Source organism: Pteropus vampyrus, unplaced genomic scaffold (genome assembly GCF_000151845.1).
Source record: "Pteropus vampyrus isolate Shadow unplaced genomic scaffold, Pvam_2.0 Scaffold12, whole genome shotgun sequence".
Classification (NCBI taxonomy): domain Eukaryota; kingdom Metazoa; phylum Chordata; class Mammalia; order Chiroptera; family Pteropodidae; genus Pteropus; species Pteropus vampyrus.
This window is the reverse complement of record NW_011888793.1, coordinates 5,491,661-5,507,500: the sequence shown is the minus strand read 5'-3', so window position 1 is coordinate 5,507,500 and position 15,840 is coordinate 5,491,661. Positions and strand designations below refer to the sequence as shown.

The following is a 15,840-nucleotide window of genomic DNA, read 5'->3' as shown; positions in this document are numbered from 1 at the left end:
CCCAACCTTTATACATATTCTCTGAAGGTGAGAGGTTAAAACTCCCCTCATTAGTTCTCAAAGCCCCTGTGTTCCATAAATTCCTCACAGTGGTCTGCCTTACAGTTCATTTTTATATTTGATATCTTGTATTTTGAAGCTGCGGCTAAAATTTCTAATACAAAAATCATCTGAAGAAAAGTAATTTCTTTGGTCTGGAGAGGAGAAAATCAGTCAGCTTCTAAGATTTGGAACTAATACCTTAGTAGCCAGCTACAAATAGATATAATTATGTAGCTTTCATAGTTATGCGAATCTTAGTCTAGCTGTAAAAATAATTTATTCTTGGGCCTGAGATCTGCAAGAAATATGTCACAGAAATGTACTAATTGTTTTTATTATGATTCTTTGACAGATGAAAAATGATATGAGATGAAAAACATTTTTTTTTTGTCTAATGTTTTTATTTTATTCAACTATAAGCAAATAGCAGAATTAACATAACATGTAGCAACTCCAGACAGGCTTTTCTTATACCAATGAAGAATGATCAATTTAACAGGCACAGGCTTAATAAATTTCTGATAACCTTTCACCCAGCCCTGCAGTTCATGTAGATGGCCATGCCTCAACAGGAAAGCAACTCTCCCCACTGCTTTTTCTAATACTGCTTCTTAAAAGAGCCACAATAGAATACTGACATCTAGTAACAAATCTGAGATGTACCATATTGGGGGGTACATGCCAGGCTCTGGTTGTCTGGTGAGAGACAGGGCCGTGAAAACACATCTCAGAGGGTTCCACCATGCATAATTCTGGAATCAGCCTTACAAAGGCAGAGGCAATGAATTTTTTAACTTCCTTTACAGATTTTTTGATGCTCTGCCCTATTACTGTAGACCTGTTCTTCTTACCTAAATTTTTTCTTTTTTAAATTCTGGGTTGCTATTCTTATATTAACAGTCTGAGGACCCCATCACAGTACCAAAATATCGCCCAAAATGGAGTTCAAATTAGATCAAATTATACAGGGTGTGTGACAGCTGTTCGTAGAGTTTGGGCACATATCATCCCATTCTGCCTGGTAACATATGCCAGCCACCGAGGGCCCGAGCTCATACTTTTTGCGGAAAGATGCCACCTTGAATTTGCCACGATGGTCTCCAGATCAGTTGCTGAGAATGGGCTCGTCACACTTCAGTGGGCCATTCTTTCTGCTCGTAAACCATCCAGACGTAGCAGTGAAGACCTGTGCCCTTGGGAGGCCCAGAGCCCACATAATCGGAGAGGACTATGCCGCTGCTGATGCTGTTGTCCTTCATGTTGACCACTAGAAAATGGTGCCATTCCTTATATTTGGAGTCCTTTCTGCTGGGAGCATCTGGGTCTGTCAAGACCAAGGTTCACAGTTTACCTGGATCAAGGCCATCCCACGCAATACTGGTTGGCCGGTTCTTAACCTGAGTGGGCGTTAGCACTTTGCCCAGCTCCGATCTCCACCCCGGAGTATTTGACCTGCAGCTGATGCTGCGGCCACTCGTCTACTTCCGGCAGGCTCAAGGGCGGGCCCACTTGCTTGGGTCTGCCGGCTGCGCGCGGCGAAGCAGTCCGACAGCCGGGATAGCTGAACGAGACCAGGCGCAGGTCAACAGCACCGACTGGAAGCGCTTGGCAAACTCGAAAAACATTCTTAATCACCCGATACATACCAATCATCCTCTGATCCTGTGAAATGATCACGTCTTCGGATAGGGCATCCGGAAATTTAAGCGTGGCCTTGAATCTGCTGTGAACTTGTTTTCACAGCTGAGGCTGTCACTGTTTTTGTAGGCTCCTGTAGCTCTCTGGCACTTCTGGGTCATGCTGGGTTACAGAAATCTTTGGCAATGTTGGTAACCCATGGGCCTCTAAATCTATAGGAACAAATATAGCCCTTCCTTGAAGGTGTCATAGCTCCCTTCACTAGGGCCTGAGTAATCTCTGTTTTGGGGCTATCAGATTTCTTTCTGCTTCTCCTGAACATTCAGTCTCTTCCCTGAAATATTCTTTTCCTCAATGGTTTGAGGCTTTTTGGAAAACAATAGACGGTAAAGTCTGGTTAGAACTACTTCTGCTTTCTTGCTACACACATAACTCTTTTTAGATAAAGATGTACAGAGGAGAAAACGCAAGTGGAAAAAATTATGATTCAAAGCATTATTCAGTCATATTCATTATGCTTAAATTTTAAAAAATTGTATTAACTTTATTATTTTTTTATAGCAGTTTTAGGTTCACAACAAAATGGAGGGAAATGTACAGAGATTTCCCATATATTTCCTGCCCTCTCCTCAAATGAATATCAATATCCCCCTCCTGAGTGATGTTTGTTACAAAAGATAAACTTACTTTGACATCATAATCACCCAAAGTCTGTAGTTAACATCACATTTTTTTTTTTAAAGAATAATTTTATAGAAGTATACTACATTTATTGCTATGGAGAGATATTCACAACATATTGTTTTGACAGGAAGTCAAAAAGCTATCAGGAAGACTGTAATAAATGTGTATACACCACCATGTAATAGTGGTTATCTCTGGACATTGCTGGAATCCACACATCATAAAGCAACCTTTTCAGTAGGTGAATTGAAGACATCTGAAGTTGACTTGGGACCCACCGATATTACCTTGTTTTATACCGTTTATTATTTTCCTGTAATTTATTGTGTAAGAGCCTAAGACCTGAGTGAACTGGCAATACACACTACAGCAAGGCTCGTGATTTTATGACAGCAGTAAATGACTTTTTAGTTGAGAGGGAAGCTGCGATGTCTTGAGACATAGCTGGGTAGTTTCTCAAGAAAAAAGGGAAAAGGACTACTGAAGTGTATGTTTTCTGATTCTAGGGGGTTAAGAAGGTGATGTAAACTTGGTGCTGAAATTGAAGTCAATTTTGTGCAACAGCCGTCATCTCTAGGCCATAATTTCATAAAGTGGAAAAACTCGAGGGATGGTGGTGGGAAGAGTAGGGAGACAAGTAGGGAGGCAAGTAGGGAGGCCGTCCTAATGAGTCCTAAGGTTCCATTAGCTCTCACAGGGTTAGTTCTCTTTAAGAGAATACTATATAATCAGAAGCCCCCTCTTCCCCTGCTCAGACCAACACTCGGGTAGATCCCGGTCTCCAGATTCCGTAACATAGGGAAACGGCCCGAGCCCGGACCTTGTCCACCCGGGTGGGTGCGCCCTCAGAGCGGGTGGCGACTTCTCCGAGGAGGTAAACCTGTGAGGTAACAATGGAAGACGCCGCGCTTTCACGTCCACGTCTCCACGTAAATAATGGTCCTATGACTCTTGTATGCATCGTTGGCTGCCGCTTGGCCCCGCCCCTCTCGGGGCCATTGGCGCCATCCCGTTTCCAGAGGAGGGGTCCCCCGTCCAGGGCCGGGGCTACCAGAAGCGCCCCCACGCGCCGAAGCGCCGCTTGCATCGCGGTCAGGGGCTCCCGCGAGGCAGCCTGCGCCTAGTGCGCAAGCGCAGCAAACCCGCCGCGGGCCTCGAGCCCAGCCCCAGCCCCCGCAAGCACGCCCGCGCCTCGGCAGGCGCCCGCGGCCGTTTACTTTCGAACGGCAGCCCCGCGCTCTTTCCCATTGGCGAACGCTGCCCAGTCGAACGTTGCCGAGAGACTGCGCCTGCGCAGAGAGGTTCCGCGAAGCCCCGCCCCGCGGAGGCACCTGAAGTCTCTCGCCGCGTAGGAGGGCGGGGAAGCTGAGTCGCTCTCGGAGCCTCCTGCGTGCGGGCTGCTATTGTCCGCGGCCTGTGAGGTTGCGTGGTCCCCTCCTCCCAGCGGTGAGTCTGAGGTCTGAGGAGGCGGCCCGGGTCCCTCTTCTTTCCCTGTAGCAGAGGCTGGTTTATTGGATGCGCTTGGAGGAGAGTCGAGGGGCTCGAGGATGGAGACAGTGGGCTTGGGTCCTGCATCTGCTTCCTCTTATCCCAGATAGGGGGTTTGGGGATCCTTGTTTCTCCTCCCCCACCCCCCCGGTGTAGAACTACACCTCTGTGGGGGAGAGGGTCCTCTGTGGTCGTGGTGGTGGTGGTGGCGGCGGCGAGGGCGAGGGCGAGAGCGAGAGGAGCGGGACGCCACGGAGCTGGTCAGCGTCGTGGGGCTTCGGGGCGTAGGGCGCCGACGCGGTGGAGGCACCTTAGGAGGAGACCCGGGAGGATGTATCGTAAACCTTCCAGAGAGAGAAGGGGAAGGATACTGCTAGTTTGAGCCCTTTCTCTGTGAGAAGCTTTTATGGGACTTAGCGGCTAGGTGTAGCTGTGCCCATTTTACAGATGTGCAACATTAGTTGTTGAATGCATTAGGTAAAACTGACCCAGGGTTCCACAACATTTAAGTGGCAGAACTGAACGATGAACAAACGTATTGATGGGAGTAACCTGAATCGATATTTATAGTTTTAAGCTGGCAAAATCTTTTATTGCCAGGGATGCTTATCTTCCAGTTAACTTTAAGCAATCTAAAATGACCATGAATGTTTGCTCCATCATCACCATTATTGGCTGATATTTTTGAGAGCTGGTAAGATACTTGATTAAAGAGGAGGCCCTGCTTGACAATTACTTTGGTCACAGAATTGTTGGGACTTTCAAGGTACAAATGATACCCTTCCTGTTATGTCACTACTTTTCTAAAAACAGTGAGGTATAGGGAAGGTAAACATCAAAGTGAAATAACAATCATTTCTATGATATCCTATTTTATGTATTTTTTGAGAATGTAAATTCTAAAACATTTAAGATAAAATTCTTTTAATTTTAGAATAAGAATAAAAGAATCTGAAAAAGTTGAAGAAGATAAAATATATTCAGTCTCCAAACCAGAAGATCTACAAAGAAGGTAAGCTCAAGAGAGATCAAGTGAATATGAAAGAAATTTTCAGTAAATTTTTACTCCCTGGTTAAATTGTATTAATAGTTTCTTTCTTTCTTTGGGGAAACAGATTGATGTCAGAATGCAGGAAAACAGTACAAATGGGCAGAGTTAAAATCAGATCTGACCATAGGATTTTTTTTTTTTAATTTGAAAGAGTTATAGTGGTTCTTCATTGTTTTTGCACATTTAAATGTACGAAAGTATTTTTAAAATCTTGCCCTATGTATATAGAATATACAATTCTAGTATTTTTAAAGTAAGTCTTGAATTTCATGAAATGTGCTTTTTATCAGTAAGGGCCACAAAGATGTGAGCCCCAATCTGGGTGGTGGCACCTCTTGAATTTTCCCAGGCTTATAGGTGACTCACAGTGTACTTACTGGAGCAAGTCATCTAGTAATGCAGTAAATATAATTTCTCTTCAGAGGCTGTAAAATGTAATGAATGTTTTATAACCATTCATGTTTAGAGATGAAAGACAGTAACATTAGTGAATTAAAACTAAAAAATAGTTTACACAGAAGAATGAGTAATGATATTTTGGTATTGCTTAATTCTCCATCATCTGTTATCAGTGCTGACCATTCATATTAGGCTGGTTAGACATTGGGAGACTCCATAGGAAGTCAGCCCTCTGGATAAAGTGCAAAAAAGTTTAAAAATTCAGAAGTGTGTTTATTTTTGACACTTAAATACAAGAAATTTGTGAAATTTGTAAGTAGATGATTTAGCCTCAGGTTTCTTTCTGAAAAAGGTTTATTTTTTATATGCATATTTCTTGGTGACTTTTAAAAGGGAAGCAGGAAATCTTGAACCAAATTATCGGTTTTTACTTGGGCTTTTAGTGCTCACTGGAGGAAAATAACATTTTATACGTTTTTAAAAAAATTTTACTCGGTGTTTTAAAATTGTAATACAAATTGATTCACAAATTAATTTGGCAGAGGAAAGGCTGGGTAGTAGGCAAGGAACTTGAAAATTTAACAGTTGTGTAACCATCACCATCACCTGTCTCCAGAACTTTTTCATCTTCCCAAACTGAAACTGTGTACCCACTAAACAATAACTCTCCATCCACTTCTCCCTCTAGCTACTTATAACCACTTTCTGTCTTTGTGAACTCCTTATTGGTTTTTATATTGTGTTGATCGGCCCACAACATGTCCTCTTGCTTTTTCACATCTAATGTGACCATACAGTTTTTCTCCATTTACCTATTTGAATAATTTTCTGTTACTGAATTAAGTTTACATGTCTGGAAAAAAACCTTATTTGGTTATTGTACCATGTTCTTTTAATGTACTCTGGATTTGTTTTTGCTAATATTGTGTTCAGGATTTTACGTTAGTATCTGTTTTTGAAATTAGTCTATTATTACTTTGTTTTGTATTTGTTAGGTTTTGGAATCATGGTATACTATCTTTGAAACAATTTGCAAACTTTACATCTTTGTATTCTAGAACAGCTGAACAAGAAATTGTTTCTTGACCCTTTGAAAGAACTCACCAGAGAAGCTTGCCCCTCTACTTCCCCTTTTTTTCAGAGTAGCTCTTTTCTAGCCTGTAAATTTCTCTCACGGTTTGCCTTATCTTCTCAGATCATCTTTTGGTATTTGAACTTAAATAGTGAGTAATTCACTTCTTATAGATTTTCAAATGTAGTAACAGAGTTATGTAATAAATTCCCTATACTTTTGACTTTTTCTCTGGTTTATCTCCTATTTTTTAATGCTCACTTTGTACATTTGTTGTTTCTTTTCCCTCTTGATTTGGATAGCATATTAATATATTGCTGCGTAACAAATTATCCCTAAAACTTAAGTAGCAAATATTAAAGCATGGTTTCTGTGGGTCAGGAATGTAGGAGCACTTTAGCTGAGTGCCTCTGACCCAAGGTTTCTCATGAAGTTGCAGTCAAGCTGAGGCTGCTTTCATTGCAGGATTTCACTAAACATGAAGTGTCTGCTTCCAAACTCATTTATGTAGTAGTTTGCAGGCTTCAGTTTTTGGGGGTCTCTTAGTTCCTTTTCACAAGTAGACATTGATCGGCCCACAACATGTCCTCTTGCTTCCCTTGTCGAGAGTGAGCCATGAGAGATGGAGAGCCAGAGCATTCCAGGTGGAAGCCATGGTCTTTTTATTACTTCTGCTGTATTCAGTTTATTAGAAGAGAGTCACTAGATCTAGCCCACACCAGCGGGGAGAGAATTACAAAAGGATGTGGCTTCTAGAAGGTAGAAGTCTTTGGGAGCCATCTTGTAGGCTAATGGCTAATTTATTTAAGGAGCTAGCTCTTGGGGTTATCAGTTCTAACAATTTTGTTTTCCTCATTTATCTTTTCTCTGCTTTTCCTAGGTCGGCTTTCTTTTTTTAATGAATTCTTTTTATATTTCTTTTATTTGGTAATGAAAGTATATGGCTTCAACGCTGATCTTTAGAAACCTATAGGTTTTGCTGAATATTTTTATTGTTTCATATGAAAAAAATTACATCTTGGCTACTTACAGAATTCTTAGGTCATGTTCTTTGCCTTCCAGACCCTGTGGATATTACTACTTTGTCTTTTAACTTTCCTTGTTGCTTTGGAGATATTCTGGTTATCTGGTTATTTGGAGATGTGCTGCTGTGTAACAAACATCTGAGGCTTGGCTGGCTGCGTGTCCAGGATGGCTTTTTCACTTACATGTCTGGCAGGCACCTCATTGCTTCTCTACTTGGCCTCTCTCAGCAGAGTAGCCTGGACTTTTTAGCGGTTTGTGGCTTTAAGAGGCAGCAGCCTACCAGGATAGTTAAAGACTGTATCCAGAACTGTCATAGCATCACTTGCACCGTGTCCCATTGGTTAGAGCAGTCACATGTCCAGATTTTTTTTTGGTGGGGAGAATAGGTTTCATCTCATACTTGGGGAGTGCTGGCAAAGTAACATTGCAGAAGAGCTCATGTGGATGATTGTTGTGGCCATCTTTGGAAATTAAAATCTCCCAGAGGAGAGTTCTGAGACCATTATGATTTTGTTTTCCTTTTTAAGGTATCTTTTCTGCCTGGATGCTTGTAGGATGGTCTTTATTTCTTTCTTTAAAATTTCATATTTTTAATTGCATGTAAATAGTTGAAAGTAAAACAGCATTATTTAAGTTTATAATGAAAAATAGCTCCTGCCCTCAATCTCCCCACTCCAGATTCTTGCACACTAGAGCAATCACTTTCATTTCTTTTAAAATTTTCTTTTGATATTTGCTTTTGTATTTCTAAATAATATGCAAGTAATGCGATTTCTTAATTTTTCAGTTTTAGGTATGTATTGACTTCTTTCCTATAAGGGAAGATTAAGATTTAGTTCTTAAACACTGTTTCCTTCCCATATTCCCTCCCCCCAATATAATTATGTCATTTTCTTAGTTTGGGCTGTTTTAACAAAAATACCCTAGAGCGGGTGGCTTAAACAACAGACATTTATTTCTTACAGTTCTGGAGGAAATACAAGATCAAAATGTCAGCATAGTTGGGTTCTGGTGAGAGCTCTCTTTTTTGGTTCTGGCCTTCTACTTGCTGTGTCCTTATATGGGAAGAGGAAGGGGGTGGGCAAGCCCTCCTGTCTCATTAGGGCACTAATCTCATTCATGAGGGCTCCACCCTCATGACTTAATTACTTTCCAAAGGCTCCACATCCTGATACCATCACATAAAGAGTTAGGATTTCGATATATGAATTTTGGGAGGACACAAACATTTAGTCTGTGACAGTCATGCTTTTAGGTAAAATCAGTATTTAATTTTTATAACATCATGACTAATATGACATATATAATATACTGTATTTTCTCTTTTCATGATTCTGTCACTTTTTCCTAAATTTAGTTTTCTCATTACCTCTCAATATGTTCAGATACATGAAATAGTCTGTCAGTTCCATTTACTTACTTAAAGGCACTCCTTCTGGATCTCTGTTTTTTTCCTCCAGGCTACTTGTTCTCTAGGCTGTACAGTTTTCCTTGACTTCATTTCATCATTGTCCTGGTGAGAATTATTTTCTTTTCACAGTGCAGTAGCTTCTTTAGAAAGTAGGGAGGGAAGGTGTTCAATTTTGAGAACTCTAATGTCAAACTATCTTTAACCTGAAAATTTATTTTTCTGAGTATAGAATTTAGGTTGAAGCCATTTTTCCTGAGTGTTGAAGGCATTGTTACGTTGTCTTCCTAGTGTCCAGTGTTGTTACAGACATACTGGACACAAGCTAAATCTAAGATACTCATCCTAGAGAATATACATTGCTAAATTTTTTTGCTCCTTTTCTCCCCCTCAAGGGTCTAGATTTGCTTATGGAAAATTTCTGGTACATAAAATTTCATACTCGTTCCTGGAAGAATAAACCTTTAAGCATGAGAACCACCAATATCTTCTGTTTCTCAGGCAGCAACTAGAATCAGAAAGTTCCTGGCCTTATAATTATTTCATCCAGGCTTGTTTCTGTTAACCAGTATCTGACTTCTCAGGAATTTGTCTAAAATTAGTTTTTAATAAGTCAGCAAGAAGAGAGTAGTCCAAGAGTAGAATTTGATTTTCATATCTTCAAGTTACCCCCACATTTCTGATTAAATTTTGTTAGAAATTTTTCATACTATGGAAGTAACTTTTGAGACTATATTTGCTTCCATTCCTATATGAACTCAGGAGTTGATATTTTCTTTACAGTATTGTGAATATCCTCATTCTGAAGAAAAATTGAGCTTTTGGGGTTCCTTAATGAAGTTCTCAGGGAAAATGTTTAGCTTTTGACAAATAGAGGACTTTGAAGGGAAAGGTTGGATTCTGTTTTAGGGATAATTTTGTATTTAAACATTAAATAGCTCTAATATTAAATCTAAATTGAACATATGTCCATGGTTCAAATTTTATTCCTTGCTAAGTGCTGTTCTTTTTATTCCTTCATTATGAATTCTGACATCAGCGAAATACTCTGAGAAACATGTTTGTTTTTCTTGGGTGGTTTCTGTATGATTTCAGAGCTTTTTGTAAGTATAGGATGAAGTCATAAAGTCTTCCCAACATGCATTCACTTGAATTTATGTGCAGTGAATATCATCTTCTGTACTGTTACCCAGTTACATTAGTTTCCTGGGATGTTTCACAGTTGAAGCTTAGTCTCAATGTGACACATCCTGGCTTATTAGGGTTCTAAATGTTGGTCAGTCTAAATGGAGTGTATTTTCTGATGGACTCTTCTTTTAAAGCTTTTCCTAAGAAAGTAGAGATTTTGCTATTTTAATGGAACCAAAAACCTAAGATCTGACATTTAAGGTTGGTATCTTAAGAGGCAGTGTTTACCAGTTGTGACTGAATGTCAACTACATGTCACATTTTGTGCTGAGACACATTCTTGCCCTTATTGCAGGCTTACCTTCTAATGTATAGAAACATGTTACAAAATTCTTTTAAATGAAATCCAGTTAAGTGCTATAAAGTAGAAGTGCAGTGTTCAGTGTGACCAACAGGGCACCTAAATGTGGGGAGGTGGAAGGGCTGAAATTGATATGAAGCATCAATGAGTTAGGCTTCAAAAATGGTAGGTAGGAGCATAGAGCTAAAAAATCTAAAGAAGTTTTTGTTTATTAAAAATACAATTAGTTATTTGTAGATGTTGTTTTCTCACACTTTTTTTTATAGATAAGCATTTGGTAACCTTTATATTTTACACGAATGGCAGTTGGGGTTTTCGTTTTGCTTTAAGGTTCTTTAAATAGTGGTGTAATTTGATTTTTCTCTGTTAGGGCTAAGTCAGTCCTGAGGATTGTGGCTTGCATTAATAAGTACAAAGGAAGATTTTAAAAGGTGGTAGGTAGGGTACAAAACTGTTAGGCTTCTGTAATTGGAAATGTCAGTAATAGCTTGCCAAAAGGTCAAGTTACTTTTGTCAGAGAGGGTCTCTGAACTATTGCTGGACTTCTTTAAGGAAAGATGACTGTAGGTGTTTTTTACCACTCATGCTCCCGTGGTCACTACGATCAACACTTCATCTTTTAAATTGATTTTTATTGCAGGGTCCAGTTCAAAACTTTTTCCTTTCTAAATCTTCAAATTAAAATGATTGCTTTTGAATATTACACTATGCTGATCCTGGGCTTTAAGCATACTGGTAGTCCAATTCAAGAAGCTAAGAAATTTATAGTAACAGTTATTAGAGAAATTTAATAACTTGCTTTGGTTGAGCCAACTGAGAGTGTGAATTCTTTTGAATTAAAGAATATAATTTTGCTAAGCCTAATTTATTTTAACATTTTACAATGTAAAAAGTTGCACAGAATAGTTATAATCATTAAGTAGACTTCAATAGAACCCTTTGACTTGTAGTAATTACATAGGAACAAACTTTTAATTTGAAGCATTTTATTACAAATTAATTAGAACTGGTTTAGCATGATTTTTATCTCAAAGTAATAAGCTTTTAATGATGATCAGTTATTCCATATTATATATTAGGAGTTAATTACTAAGAAAGCTACATTTAAAAAAATCTTAGTAAATACCTCAGTTATCCTCTTTTAAATGACAAGCAACAGTGTATTAACAGTTTGGAGGCTAACAGTTAAAACTTTATATATGTGCAGGTATCTTTGTTATATGTAGACTTAAAATACTTTTCTCTTTTGACAGGAAATGCACAATTTTGAGGACGAGTTAACCTGTCCCATTTGTTATAGTATTTTTGAAGATCCTCGTGTACTACCATGCTCTCATACATTTTGTAGAAACTGCTTGGAAAATGTTCTCCAGGCATCTGGTAACTTTTATATATGGAGACCTTTACGGATTCCACTCAAGTGCCCTAATTGCAGAAGTATTATAGAAATTGCTCCAACTGGTATTGAGTCTTTACCTGTTAATTTTGCATTAAGGGCTATTATTGAAAAGTACCAGCAAGAAGACCATCCAGATCTCATCACTTGCCCTGAACATTACAGGCAACCATTAAATGTTTACTGTCTACTAGATAAAAAATTAGTTTGCGGTCATTGCCTTACCATAGGTCAACATCATGGTCATCCTATAGATGATCTTCAGAGTGCCTATCTGAAAGAAAAGGACACACCTCAAAAACTGCTTGAACAGTTAACTGACACACACTGGACAGATATTACTCGTCTAATTGAAAAGCTGGAAGAACAAAAATCTCTTTCGGAGAAAATGGTCCAAAGTGATAAGGAAATTGTTCTCCAGTATTTTAAGGAGCTTAGTGATACATTAGAACAGAAAAAAAAAATTTTCCTAACTGCTCTCTGTGATGTTGGCAATCTGATTAATCAAGAATATGTTCCACAAATTGAAAGAATGAAAGAAATGAGAGAGCAGCAGTTTGAATTAATGACATTGACAACATCTTTACAAGAGGAATCTCCACTTAAATTTCTTGAAAAACTTGATGATGTCCGCCAGCGTGTGCAGATCTTGAAACAAAGACCACTTCCTGATGTCCGGCCTGTTGAAATTTGTCCTCGAGTAAGCCAAGTATTGAAAGAAGATTGGAGCAGAACAGAAATTGGACAAATTAAGAAACTTCACATTCCTGAAATGAAAATTTCTTCAAAAAGGATGCCATGTTCTTGGCCTGATGATGAAAAGGAAGTTGAATTTTTTAAGATTCTAAACATTGTTATAGTCACACTAATTTCAGTGATACTGATGTTGATCCTCTTTTTTAACCAACACATAATTACCTTTCTAAATGAAATCACTTCAATATGTTTTTCTGAAGTCTCTTTATCTGTTTACCAAAGTTTATCTAACAATCTGCATGACTTAAAGAATATACTGTGTCGCGCTTTATATTTACTTAAGGAATTCATATGGAAAATAGTTTATCGTTGAAAATTCATATTTAAATTGTTTAAATAGGCTTATTCTATAAAGACTAACAACCATTACTAAATGGGGAAATGGGGGTGGCATGGATAAACAAAAGGGCAAGCTAAACTTTATTAAATTTGCAACAGATATAAATATTTTAAACCTTTCATGCTTCCTTTGGATAGAAATGTGTCAGAAGTGAAACCATGTCTCTAGTTTTCAGTTTGAAAACTAGAATAAAATCTAGTAAGTTTGACCGGAGTATTTATACATTATCCCATTTTTATTGGCTTCAGAGGTTGACTTAACATTGCTGTGGCATTTAAACATCCTTGTACTAATACTGTCTTTTACTGTTGTTAATATACTTCAGTGGTTGGTTTTGCAGCTCTTCATTACATAGCTTTTAGATTAAAAGATGGCAGAATCCTGCAAGTGTCTCTGCCTTTACTTTTGATGTGGCTTGAAGCTTTTGAATGGACAGATAAAAGGATGATGAGATGGTTTAAAAATCAAGCTGCAGTCTAAAATAAGAGATTGCTTAAAAATGTTTTTGACCAAACGTACCTGATCCACACATTAATCTGTTTTAGATAGATTTAAGAGCCCTAAAATGTTTATCAGCATTCATTCCTAATAAAGCTACTGCTTTTGGAAGTGGGGTTAGGGAACAAACAGCGACATTTTCTAATACTTATCCTATGGTTTGTGTAAATTTAAGATTTAACTTTAACTTTTGTGTAGTGTTTTATTTAGTTGTTAGTCAAATCAGTTCTTGGATAAAAACTCAAACATGTTAGAACAGAATATACCATCCTCACCAGACTTGGATAGCATCATGTTAACTGTGTTAAATTTTCTGCCAGACATTCTCATACCAATGCCAAAATACCAATCATCTTATTTTCTTGAATTCTGCTTAAAAAAGAGCCTCAAGCACTAAGAGGGTTGGCCGCATTAGGTCCATTTATGACCAGAATCAGAATATACCTAGCACAATTAACTACTGTGTGGGCAAAGAAGATCTGAAGGGTGTAATGGGGGTGAAGATAATACAGCAATTGAGATAGAAATAAATACCTATTAACTCGAAATACCTATTAACTTTAGACTGAAGTTGCACTGAATTGATTATTCAGAACACAAAAACACCATGTACTTTTAAATACATGTAAATATTAGTAAGTACTGAAATGTGCTTATTTCTACTAAATATTAGCTTTTATGTATCAGTTAATCTCGCATTTCTAAAGTAGGTGTGAACCCTTATTTTGTAGACGAATAGACACTGTAATTGGTCCAAGCCATGGTGTCATGCTACCTTTAAAAGATTTAAGCCAAGATTTTTATTGCAGCTTAAGAATCATAGCTAAAAACAAGTATAAAACTGTTAACATTTTCAGTTTAACATCACTTTTGTAAATTTGCCAGTTTTTAGTAGATAAAACTTTATGTAGTGTGCATAAATATATAGTTAAGTACAGGCCTGCCTTTTATTACACTTTGCCGAATACTTTTTTTTTTTAACAAATCGAAGGTTCATGGCAACCCTGCTTTGAGAGCAGATCTGTCTGTGCCAAAAATATTACGATTCCCTAAAGGCTCAGATGATTTAGCATTTTTTTTAGCAAAACATCTTAAAATTTACATTGTTTTTTTTTTTTTAGGTATAATGCAGCTGCACACTTAATAGACTGCAATATGTGTAGCATAAATGTAACCTTTATATGTACTAGAAAACCAAAAAATTGGTGTGACTAGCTTTACTGCAGTGGTCTGGAACCGAATCCACAATATCTCCAAGGTATGCCTGTATACAAATAACTGATTCTTAAACATGCTGTTCTTTTTGTATTTTTACCAGGAGGATGAGATTGTAAAATTTAAAGTATACAATCTTGAAATATTTTTAAGTGTCATGTATAACAAACTATATTTTAATAAACTCATTTTGATATTTATACCGAGTGGCTTAATAAGGCACTCAAACTCAGAGTGGTATAGCTTTGGAATTTCCATATGGGTTATGGGTATAATCTACCTTAACTCTTGAAAACTTAGTACTAATCTCTACTGCATTAGTTATAAAAATGTAATGAGTATTAAATTCCACTCACCTCTACTCTCACCAATGTTAAAAGCATGTGATGATTATAGTGTTTTCTAGTGATTTTTCCCTTTTATAATCTTGATTTAAAACAAATGACCATACTTGAGTTCTAAATCTTGCTTTAAGTCAAGCTAATTTATTTACATTTTTAATGGCTGTTATAATACAAACCTTTTTTGTTGCATTATTAGTATCTAAACAATGCTTCACTGAATATTACGCTAATTCTTAATTAAGTCCTCAGGATCAATATCTAAAAATTGAATGGCTACAGCAAAGACTTTTGATTCAATACCAAAATTCCTTCTGAAAGCCAAGTAGTTGCCAACTTATTTCTAGTAGCATTCTAAACGTTCTCAAGCTAACAGAGTAAACCAAAACAAAACAAAACCCCACAAAAACACAAAACCCTGACAACTTGGTAGGCGAACAGCCTTCCATCTTAATTTCGATTTACACTAAGGAAGTTAACACATACTTCATCTTTTTATGAAGCAACTATAGTGGGCATTTCTTTTCACCATATGCAATACCTTAGTCATGTTCAGTCAGACACTCTGTTTGCTGGCCCTCTTGCTAGTGTTTTAAACAAGTTTTAGGAAAGCATGTTTAAATTCTCATCCTTGTAATTCAGAATGACTGAGTTAAATGTCTTCAGTATTTGGGGAAACAGTGATTGTCTCAATTAGTAAATTAAGTGGAATACTTTGAGAATTTATACAATAGTAGTTTGCAGGTTTTTCCACTGTAGGGCAAAGGTCCATGAGGATATGCTGTCTTGATAATATGAATTAAGTTAGAACTTTACTGTTAATCAACATACTTTTAACTATGCTCATAGCAATTTGGGAAAAAAGGCAATAACCCAACCCTCTAGGCACCTTATTTTCACCAGTATGCTGCTTACAAGATTATCAGATTCTTATCTCCTAAAAGCAGGTAGAGAATATTTTATTACACTTTTAACAGCATAAACTAGAAGCCAGTTA

At 37.6% G+C, this 15,840-nt stretch overlaps 1 protein-coding gene and 1 pseudogene across 1 annotated transcript; one reads left to right on the top strand and one right to left on the bottom strand.

The window, feature by feature from the left end:
* Nucleotides 1-992: 992 nt before the first annotated feature.
* LOC105305896 lies at nucleotides 993-1,667 on the bottom strand (annotated as a pseudogene).
* A 2,014-nt stretch (nucleotides 1,668-3,681) lies between these two features.
* On the top strand, nucleotides 3,682-13,257 carry TRIM59 (tripartite motif containing 59). Its single transcript, XM_011379702.2, has 3 exons — nucleotides 3,682-3,810; nucleotides 4,787-4,864; nucleotides 11,551-13,257. The coding sequence occupies exon 3, from the start codon at nucleotides 11,554-11,556 to the stop codon at nucleotides 12,760-12,762; it is 1,209 nt and encodes a 402-aa protein (XP_011378004.1). The 5' UTR covers nucleotides 3,682-3,810; nucleotides 4,787-4,864; nucleotides 11,551-11,553; the 3' UTR covers nucleotides 12,763-13,257.
* Nucleotides 13,258-15,840: the final 2,583 nt, after the last annotated feature.

Coding starts and splice junctions, on each gene's coding strand:
- TRIM59 (XM_011379702.2), top strand. CDS start 11,554: ATGCACAATTTTGAGGACGAGTTAACCTGTCCCATTTGTTATAGTATT.